Source organism: Seriola lalandi, unplaced genomic scaffold, assembly GCF_002814215.2.
Source record: "Seriola lalandi dorsalis isolate HSWRI2012SDOR001 ecotype SW California unplaced genomic scaffold, Sedor1 jcf7180002054953, whole genome shotgun sequence".
Lineage (NCBI taxonomy): Eukaryota > Metazoa > Chordata > Actinopteri > Carangiformes > Carangidae > Seriola > Seriola lalandi.
In genome coordinates, this window is record NW_019525504.1 from 1,883,538 (window position 1) to 1,895,071 (window position 11,534).

The 11,534-nt window shown below is 39.7% G+C and overlaps 1 protein-coding gene across 1 annotated transcript in view; it reads left to right on the top strand.

The window, feature by feature from the left end:
* Window positions 1-447: 447 nt before the first annotated feature.
* Window positions 448-11,534, top strand: part of crybg1a (crystallin beta-gamma domain containing 1a) — a 48,719-nt gene continuing 37,632 nt past the window's right edge. Inside the window, exon 1 of the mRNA XM_087170550.1 lies at window positions 448-794. Coding sequence (XP_087026676.1) covers window positions 478-794 — 317 coding nt within the window. The 5' untranslated portion in view covers window positions 448-477. The remainder of the gene's footprint in view (window positions 795-11,534) is intronic.

The following is an 11,534-nucleotide window of genomic DNA, read 5'->3' on the forward strand; positions in this document are numbered from 1 at the left end:
TTAGGCTGGTATTTTTTAGACCCAATATATTTAAATATGAGAACTTTGGACCACTACTCGTCCAATAAATAAATAATCAAACAAATAAATAAATACTTTTTTTTTTTTTTTTTTTAAAGATAACAAAAAACAAAGAACTGACTAAATAAAATCCAAATTATGATTGGAGGTGGGTTGCCTAGCTGTGTGGTCACTTATGGATGTGTGTTTATAATGGTGCAATTTTGTAAAAATGAAACACGTAGTGACGTTTCGTAGATTTAATTTTGAAGGTTCGAATCGGAAGTACAGTTATTTTCTCTGCCTAGCTTTACGCAGCTGCACCTTTCTCACCTGTTGGAGCGCGCGATACGTGCAGGCAAGCCCAAGTCCCTGCGCCGACCCGCTCTGCAGGCTCAATCGTTTTCCCAGCAGCTACAAGCAGGACTCCTCTCCTGGTGGTGTTTTCTGTTTCCTCTCGAAAAGTTTTCAAACACCATGAGTAAGTCCAGCACGCTGAAGGTCAAGAAACTGTTTAAGTTTAAATCCCCTGACAAGGAGAACAAGGAGCTGAACCGGTCGGGGTCCCTCAAAGATGGAGACCAGTCGGGGACGTTGCCGCCGAGCCCTGGTCCCTTCAGCCCGGGAGACAGCGCCACATCGCCCGACGATGTTGTACCCATTTCCCCGAAAGAGAAGAAGGGAAGGCGGTTTTTGCCGTTCAAGCTGAAACGAAAGAAATCCAAGCGCAAAGCAGAAGGAGGAGAGGTGTTTTTCCCTGAGACTGATGAACTCGACAGCTTCAACAGTCAAGTGTAAGACAAAAACAACTTCTTTCATTTCATTTTCTTCAACCTTTGAAGCCATGGGTTGTGTTTCAAGTTAAATATTTAGTTTAAGTTTAAACTGATCATGTAACTAATTATTTTTGTTATATCACTCCCATAAATTTAAATAAACAAACAAATAGACCACAATCCCCCCCCCATTTAATCTTAAGAACCCTTAGCTGTTGTTACCGGTAAATATAGTTTGTATATTAATTTCTCCTACATGATATAAATGAACTGACAGAGGAACTAGTAGAATCTCATTCAGAGGTCATAGACCTCACCTTTCCTAGACCTTCACTGCACCATTTTTCACAAGCTGTGACAGACCTGAGGGAGAAACAGTGTCTGTTTGCCTCCCAGGCTCTTTTTGAAATCTAACCACTGTGACACTGAGAGGATGAGCTGTGGCTTCAGTCATGTATCACTCTGCTTGGTATCAAGTATGAAAAATGCTGGGATTGGTGAACACACCAGGTGCAGCTTTACTGTGGTCACACAGGACATCTGTGTTTGTCCTGTGTCCAGTGGTGAAATATTGAGTTTTTCAAATAATAGATCATAATAATAATAGATCCTTTGTGCTGTGGGAAAAGTGAAAGTGAAATGCAGACTAACCACATTCTTTTTAGGTGCCCTTGAGCAAGGCACTTGACCCTCATCCTATCTGCAGTATCTTGACCAACAGTGCGAGGCTGTGCTTATTTCCTTGATGGGAACTGTGTGACTGTGAAGCAGTAAATACCCACACTGAGTCACTCTTCCCTGGATAAATTAAAGGTTCAAAAAGAAACTGGTTAACCTCAAGCGGTCATGATAATAACAGAGACATTTCTCGTGCTTTATTCATTCCAGATATTTCCAGTTCTCTTTTTATTCTTCTTCAGATATGTGTTCAGATCAGTGTCGTTCCCCGTCCAGACTAATGTGACGATGGCTTGAGAACTATTGCCTCTGACACAGGTGCTATTGTGACATGCTGTCAGGCTAACCTACCCTGGCAGATTCAGTTGTGTTGTTGTGATGAGGACTTGGCAAGGCATTGCATAACATGCAACGCTCAAACGAAAAACCTGCCGTGCAGGTACGACACATTTTCCGATTCAGTCCAATTATACGATGCTCCATCAAGTCACTATTTTGTCTGAGCTGGTCTGGATCTGAGTAAACATGACACAACGCTCATAGATAAATGGCACTGTCACTTGTTTATTAGCGAGGGGAAAACAGAGCAGATGATGGGCTGCAAAGTGTCATATGATTATGTCTCTTCCACGTCTCTTTCTCACTCAGTTTGATCAGGTTTAATATTGTTGCTTTGTGCTGGTCCGTCAGAATAATGATCTGTGTTCACAGAAGTTGTTTCAAACCTGCAGTGATGAGTCTTTGCTTCCCAAACAAAACCAAACTGCAGACCAGCACATTTCATTACACTTGGAGCTGTCACGTTCAATATAATGCCTCTTTAAGAAAAAGTCATCATGGCTCCTTCTTACACATCCAACACATCCAAGAGATTGGATCAAGTTTATCCTTAAAAAGCCACAAAAATAAAAAATATATATATTGTATAATGAGATGATATTTGTGCTTGCTGTCAATAAGTTTTTCCATGCTGTATATACTGCAGACGCTTTGCCTTTTATACTGTAACTTTGATTTTATTAGTCCATTGTTGGCACTTTTGCAAATGAAGGAGAAGGAATGGTAATACTGGATTTCTGCATTGTTTTTGTGGTAAAATTTTTTGATTTGTCAGGTATTTAATTTACTTGATTAGTTAAAAAATAATTTTGCCATTTTAGAATTTGTATCATAGTATGATGCATATCAATACCACAATTCAAAATTATAACTGTCCTTATCACAAAACCCATGAAACAGCCAAGAATAAAACTAATGTAGTTCGAAACAACTTTGTGGAAAGAGAGCAGCTTTGCATCTCGCAGACATTAGTGTGGTTGTTTACATTCATTTGGCCCTGTTCAGACCTGGTATTAACATCTGTCTCAGGTGATTCGATCATGAGTGGACAGCTCTAAGTTCAGGTGTGAACGCAGCCGCAGTAACAAACTCAACTGCATATAGTATACACTCAGTTGTACCTGCCAATCAAAGATTCCCTTAAAATTGAATCAGCGCCAGACTTTGCTTAACTGCACTCACTCGATAACACTGTGTCTTTCCCGTAACAGTGTGTCCAGTATTCTCCGGAGCAATCTTCAAGCACATGGAGCATTCAGTCATGTGCCCTATATTCTATATCTTTTAATACAGAAACAGATGCGACACTATCTGGCTTATCAGTGAAAAGACTGTTTTGTAAGAGAATGCAATCACTGTAGTTTGAGGCCTGTTTGTTCTGTCTTGTCAGAGGTGAAGTGTCAGCTGACGAAGGTGAATCCTGCCGCAGCTCTTTTCCATTTCCAGGCATGCGATTTGTTGGAATCTGACCGTAGCAGCCTTCTCAAACTTACTGATAATACTGAAGCATTGGAGAAGGTCGAGTGTTTGTGTTTGAGTGCAGAGATGTGAGGATACACACTTGAACCTTTCTCTGGAATGTGATTGCAGAAATATTAAAAAAGGTGTGTAAGGTCTATAAAAGAAAAAGGTATCCATATCACTGAAACCACAGTGATTCTATGTTGTGATAGCTCGTACATTGATCCAAAACAGTCTAATTTAGCCGATTAGATAAGCCTGTCACACGCTTCAATAGAGACCGTGGATTCCTAGACAATCCCTGAGGTGAGGGTGTGGAGGTTTGAAAACCAAAATGAACAAGTCAACATTTTTGTGGACACCACTCGTTGTGCCATAGCAATGCAGGACTTAACAAGTAAAGCACCCTTAATGCAATCACTCATACCAGGCATTCATTCCTCAAATCAACCGTGATTAATTGATTAAACATGCATTATGATTATGACTCAGGGTTATATGGTACAATAGTTATGTAAGGAGGTTCAAGTTACCTGAAGATTGTCTTGTGTTTTTTCTCTAAACAAGCTTAATTCATTTCTGTTAATATCATTGTGCCCTCTGACATGTTTAGGTCTCTGATATAAGCTATTTTGACACTGTTGACACCGAAAAAAAAATTCACTTCGCTTCTCTTTCTACCCGAGAAGTTTCAAGATAACATTTCTTGGAGGAACGCAGTGGCCGACAAGGAGCATTAACCTGTTTGAGCTCAAGTAGATGGTGCAGACCCAGAAGTCACTCTGAAGGCAGCATTAGTGACTTGAGTTAGATTCAGGCAGCCATAGGTAGCCAGTGGAGGTTAATAAGACGCAAAGTGCCCTTTTAAGCTGATCCAAGATCAGACATACCGCTACAATGTGGACCAGCTGTAAGGGTCTCAGTGTGTGTGAAGGGAGGCTCGCCAGAAGAGCATTGCAGTAGTGAAGATGAAAGATAACCATGGCCTGTTCTATGAGTTGGGTGGCGTACTGAGTCAGGTAAAGCATGATTCTACTGATGTTGTATAGATCAAAGCGGCATGATAGGGAGATGGATGCAACATGGTCAGAGAAGAAGAGCTGGTCATCAAATATGACACCCAGGCATCTCAAGACCTTGGTTGGGGTGAGAGATGAAGAGGCGATTTTGATATTGATATCATGATGGAGAGACTGATTGGCTGAGGTGACTAAGAGTTCAGTCTTAGAGAAGGTGGTGTTCCTTCATCCATGTGGATATGTCAGATAGACAAGCCGACATTTATATAACACTTCAAAACATACATGTTACACAGGGCTGAATGATATATTGTTATCATATCCTTTTTCTAGATATAAACATGCAGAATATTAATATGGCAAAAGGCAATGATGGATGCTATCAAACTTCTCGCACTCACCTCATGCCCCCATCACAGTCGCCCTGTATGTACAGGTACAGCCGGCGTACTGAGCAGTGTTTGGGTAGTAACAGAATACATGTATGCTCATGCTGATGAAGTGAGCGCTATGTCCCGAGGTAATCTTTCACATTTTTGTGAGTGATTGCACTGTGCGCCATACAAAACAAGACTTATAGTGGAAGGATTTCAACTGCAATTTTCTCATACTGCCACAGTCATCTGATAATGTGACAGCATTTCAGTGGCTGTTTACCGATATATTTCTTTGGTTGGACATCTGTAGACGGCTCCCCTTCCCTGTGGCCACTAGTCAGCTGACTGAGTTACTGTAGCGAGTTGATTCCTCTTTATCTCATTAATCTCTCATAATTATTTTCTCTCTGACAGTTAATCTTTTTCTGACTGTCACAGCTGTAATTCTTGACAGATTATCTCTGTGGTTTGTTTGTTCTGTAAAGACGTCAGGAGACGCTGTGAACTTGTTTTCATTCATCATGAATTTATTTCCTCTGTAGCAGCAAAACATGTTGCACCAGCCTCCAGAAAAGGCAGGTTAAACTGGACTAACGAAACACTTCTAAGGCTGAATAACTCTGAAAACACCCAATGACATTAGGGCTACAAACAAACGATCATGCAACATTCCGTAGTTAGACTATAGTTGTTCTACTGTTGTTATGAGTGATGAAAAATGTTTTGATGTCTTGATTGTCTGGTGCTGAAATATAAGAAAACCCTAATTTTTTAAATCTAAGTTTCAGGAAAAAAATGATTTGTTGTGATTAGTAATGATTTTCTTCTATTGCATTGTCTTATATTTGTTAACACAATAACACAACACATTCAGGATGAGTCAAATGCGTTCAGACAGTTGATACAGTAGAAGAAGAAAACTGAATAATGGTCTACTTGAGTAAGCTATGTTGTATGAATGCGAAATTCATACTGTTGCATAAAATGGAAAACAATGTTGAAGTTATTAGTATTAAGAATCCCGCAGTCATAGAGAGTAATCTAACATTATCCGACACTGCCCTTGAGCAAGGAGTGGGAATTGGAACTCGGTGGAGAAGATGTGTGCTGAAAAAGATTAGTGCAGCCTAAGACAGTGATTCATCTGCATTTCTACATCCATTTGATATGATAATGCTTTATGCTTAATTTTCACTGTTGCTACACTTAAAACCCAAAGTCATATCATATATCAAATTGCGACAGAGACATTTGGCACAAATATCGAGGTACGAAATTTTGAAATTCACCTATATAAAAAGATTTTTATGAAAAATGCTGAACAGTTATAAAAGCTTATTTAAAAATGGTTTGAGGATTCGATCAGAATCGGTGCTGATACTGACCTCATTAAATGGTCGAATCATTTTCTCAATTCACTCACTACACTCACAGTAAACTGCCAACTCCATTTTTTTTTAGCACCACACACCCTTGGCCTTAACTTATCTCACATGCAACTATCCCAGTGAGTTTGAAACACAAAGAGCCAGCTACTTATCAGCTGTGTGACAATGATGATGTGATGTTAATGGAGCTTAAATTCACGAGATCAAAACCTCTTATCACAGTTATCATTCAAGAGTAAGTTGACAAAGAGTGCTGGGCTGTTGAATAGATTCACAGAGAGACTGAATCTACAAACATCAGTCGCGACAGACAGGCGTCGGATTGGAAGGTTCCAGCTGCCTTTGAAAGTGAAAGTGTTTGTGTGCATAATATAGACTGAGAAGCTCAGTGCTATATACACACCTGTCTACACCTGCACATTCATATGCAAACATGGATGAGACAGGAGGAGACACTGCATTGTTGCCATTCTCATAAGAACAATGATATTTATGTCATTTAGGTAATAGAATACTGTATTTGAAATGAGACATGTATAGTGGCAAGAAAAAGTAAGTGTAGCCTTTGGATTCATCTGCATTTTTGAATATATTTGTTAATTAGATATGGTCAGATCTTTATCTAAGTTATAATTATGATCGAACACAATCTATTGTAACTAATAAAACCAAAATCATTGCATTGCTCTTGAACCCCTCTGCTTATGACAAAAAGCTAACAAAAGCTAAGCTAACAAGACTGGAGTCCAATCAGATCAGAGCTGTGGGTTAGAGCTACTTTACAAGAGGTGTCTGCTGATGTGTGAGCCATGCCTTGCAGAGGATTTATTGATTTGCATAAAGCTGGAACGGGTTTCAGAGTAATCTCATAGAGTTTAAATCTTCATCAGTCCACAGTAGATGTGGGTACACGCCTAAGATGTTTTCGAAGGCACATTTCTGAATGTGTTATCAGCTTCAGCACATTGTGTTTGTTAAACCTGTGACTTAGAAATAGATGAGATCACATTTCATGAGCAGTTCATGCAGAACACCAGATCATCCAATGGTTTCAGATACTTTTTCATGGCACTGTACAAGATGTAGATAATTGACTCTTGTCTTCTTGTTCTACTGTTAAACTATGTTTTAGCACTTGTTACATGTGCTCACTTTGTGCAGGTAATAATAATAGATTTTCAGTGGTAGTGCAACACGATGATATGATCATATCCTGTTATCATTTAACCTGTTTTCCAAGTTAACGATTCCAAGCTGTTTGTAACCGAAAAGTATCAGTCAGTCAGGTGTTTGTTTTATGTGTATGAAGAGTTTAGTCATTCATTTGACTAACTTAATAATGATTTGATTTGAAATATGGCTGAGACTATTTCTAAGTGTCGGTACAGCAATCATATGCAAGACTAACTTCTGATACCAGCACTAACTGAAGAAGAGATTATTTTAAAGATTATTTTAACAGTCTTTATCAATACTGATGAAATGCTGTTGAGTCCAGAATCAGAGACTAGCAGAGGTATCAGAATGGTTAGCGTAGTTAGCATCCTTTATTGGTTTATGTTGTTAGTTAGCTTGTAACTGGCTGATACAGTATTAGTGTAGTAGTGTGTTAATCCTGATCTCTCTCTGCACTAACAAGGTTTTGGATTTATTTAGCCCCGCCCCCCATCCCCACAAGTTGACAGGATTGGTTCCTTAGGTTTGTGACATATGAAACCCTGGCTGTCTGAATTTGTTTCTATGAGACTGTCATTGGTTCACTCCAGTTCAAGGTGGAAATACTCAGTCATGGGGTTGGGTGATTATTTCGCTCATGATATGTCTTGTATGGACATGTTATCAAGGTGAAACACTTGATTTTTATCAGAGGGGGTCTTTAACTGTTACTTTAAAATGTCCTGGCAACCTGGTGCAGAAATCAGGAAGTTCTCTAACATGGAAGCAAAGCACGTGACACTTGTAATGTATTAGCATTTATGTCTTATATCAACAAAAATGTTAGATTGATAAGGAATAACACTGGATTACACTGAACAACCACAATGCATTTTCTACTGACAGCTCTATAAATCACATGTAGCTCAAACAAGCTGAAAGTCATTATGGGCATTACAAGACGTCACATTGGTCTTGTGGTCAAAGCCAGTATAGACGCACACTGGATTTTAAGTATTTTTTTAACTGAAGTATTTCGCTTTGCTACATAAAAAGTGGAAATCGTTACTGAGTAAAAACCAAAGTCACATGCTGAAGTTATGATTAACTGTGAGAACGCAGCAAATGAAGAGTCAAACCAGCAGCTGCAGCGGAGAAGAAGCTGCAGATTGGATGGACATCACCAGCATCAACAACTGCTGTGTTGCCTAGCAACATGGTATTTTGTCTGTGTTTGTTGGCTGCTGCTGCTGTGGAGGTTGCGATGCTTTTGTTATGGTTCTCACCTAGGAATGGCAAATATATGCAATGAATTACCAATACATATACGCCTGGTAGCCTAAGGATCTTCTTTAATTGAATAGTTTTATCATATGTTATAGTTATCACCGTGTTTTTTACCCCGCGGCTTCCCCCCTTTTAAAATGTAACTTTTAAACAGAGTAGCCTGCATTTTAACTGGCTTACTTTGTAGTTTTAGCTGAGTACATTTATTTTATATTCGTACACAAGTCATTTTACTGTAATTCTTAGTTCTCTTAGTAGCAGTACTTTAACTTGAGAACAGTTTTTAAAACTCCTTCCACTCCTGCTGACATGATAAAACGTATTTAGTTATTTGCTTGTCTTCTACATCTCAACAGATCTACATTTCCTTTGGCTGAGCTCCAGTTCATCCTTTTACCTGTTCTCTGTTCTCTCTACCAGGAGCCTCTCTCTGAGCCAGCAGAGCCTTTGATTTTCACGACTCTCCAGCAGATCAGATGATTAAGAAATGCTCTACTGCTGAATGATTTATAGCTGTAAAAGTTTCTGGCAACTGAGCAACTCTGACAAACCTTCAGGGGCCTCAAACAGGACTTACCTCATAGTCTGTGCAAAAGGACACATGACTTTGAACCTGGGGGATTTGTTCACATGTTCAACCATCCAGAGTGATGAACGTTTACATCGGTTAAGAGAAATCATATCTGAGTATTGACTATTGCACTGTTATTGTGTTGAGTCCTGACTGACCCGAACAGATAATGCAGAGTGATTGGGAGACAGAGATGAAGGTGGGGTAAAGGGGAAGTCCTGGAGGGAGGGCTGGGAAAGATAACAAAGAATTCACTCACAAGTGAAGGATATCGCTCCAGGGAGCAGCCTGTGAAATTTGGTTTTGCACGTTTTAACCGTTGAGAGGGATTTTTTTCCCTGTGAAGCTTGAAACAGGTTTGCAGGTTGAGAAGTAGTTGTTCTCTCTACAGAAACAATACATATGATTTGTTCCACGCCATGCCATGTATCTGCATGTGTGATGTGTTGTGACATACAAACACTTGCACAACCACTTACTGACAAGCCAGATTTGTAGAGGTTGTAACGTTTGTTCTGGACCAATAAACTGAATGTTCCTGAGAAATGTTCCCTGTCCTGTTGCCACCCAGCATTGTGACTTACAGGTTCTGTTGAATAAGATGCTGTGCCCTTATATGTCTTCTTCCTTGTACTTGATTATAGTTGAAAGATCTATGAAGATGTGTTATGTCATAAAGACATAAATTTTAAGCACCAGTCAGTGTAAGAAGGGTTTGTACCTTAGCTAAAGTATTTTTTTATTAGCGCCACTAGCATCGTGTCTCTAGGGATAACAACATCAGTTCAATCAGGAGAGACTTCATTCTGAGTCAACGACTAAACCTTTATTGCCATGTGCTAAACAAGAGAGGAAAAGTGAGAGATGTGAGAGTCTTTGTTGATTAGACCCCAACGTGATGTCATCATATTACCTCACAGAGGCTGCGTGAGGTATAGGAAACCCTCCCGGGTCGTAGACACTGGTGATGGTGATGGGAAGAGGAGAAGCTGGAGATCTTGATGTGATGTGGAGTGAACTCTGATGAGCTCGGCCTGGTTACCAATTGGTTACCAAAAACACCTGAATTCAGCTGATTACAGGAAGTGGGGTGAGAGAGGGAGAGTGCGAGAGAGGATTGTGAATGAATCAGGAATGAAGACAGTCTACCTGATCGAACTTCAGTTGGCCTTAGTTCAGTCAACCACTTTGGTCCAGGGTGAAATATCTCATCAATAGGAGATTGCAATTAAATTTTATACATAAATTAAAATCAGCTGTCTGAAACTCCTGCAGTTTTGGTGTCAGTCCCACACAGTCAAAGATGAGGCTAAATGCTTCTCTCCAGCAGCCGTTATGCTCCAAAGTTCAGAAAACATACAGGGAGGAATCCGTTGTCAAAGACACAGAGATACCATTTTCTCTTCAATAGACTAATTCACAAAACACATTTTTAGTAGGGCACTTCTTTTCAGCTGGAAGAAATTAAAGGTCTCTTACTTGTAGTTTTGCCAGTGCAATTGCCCTTGGCCTGTACATGTAAAACCCACAGCTGAATACAGCACTACAAATTACAGCCCTTTCCCTCTGGTTATAGTCTGTGGTGTAAAGTCATTTTAGAAAATGTAGGAAATCAGTGATCCATTTCTATAGCTTGGTGAGTCAAGACAAACCTTTTTGGCAGCAGTGTCACAGGAGGACCTGCGGATGTCTGTTGCTGACTGACTGAATGACTGAGTGAAGTAACACCATTGGTCGGAGATATTTCAAAATGTATTGGCACAAACATTTCGTATTAGAGGAGGGAGCATTTACAGCGTGCAGTGTTGCAAACTTTGTGCTTTTGTTGCTACATTTACTTTTGCATTTACATTTGCATTTTCAAACCTTTTTAAAAAACAAAAAAAGCACCTTTTTGGACAAACCGTAGCTACTTTCTATAGATAAGAGTTTCCTGTAACACGCGAGTGAGAGGCACACCTCACTCCCGTCTGCTCTGTTCAGTGAGTGGCAGAGCATCGGACGGAGGCTGTGCGCTGTGCAAGAGACAAAATAAGAAAGATATTCTGTCACTTCTAACTTTCTCTCTGAGTGATCATTTTACAAGTAAATGTGGCTGAAATTACAGCTCAGTCTTTGTCTTTAACTTTCCCCTAACATATGTGTTTTTGTATTACACTGTTTCAAACTTGTTCCATTGTCTGGCAGCAGAAATAGAAAAACGTAAATGAGAGCAGCTTTATTGTGAATTCAGCTGCATTACAATACTGTATATGTGAGCACAGAGAGTGGGAGAGAGGCAAGCAGATCAAGGGCTGAAACCAGCTGAGACTAGGCAGAATACTAATATTACACAACGATGTCATTGATGTGATTATTAACGTATTATGTTTAGATACCTTTCCTGCAGGCTTTAGCTATTTTCCATTGATCCATATCCTCAATCGCACATCGACCATGAACAGTCCAGGCATATGCTAGGTTTTGACGGGGGTTGTACAATT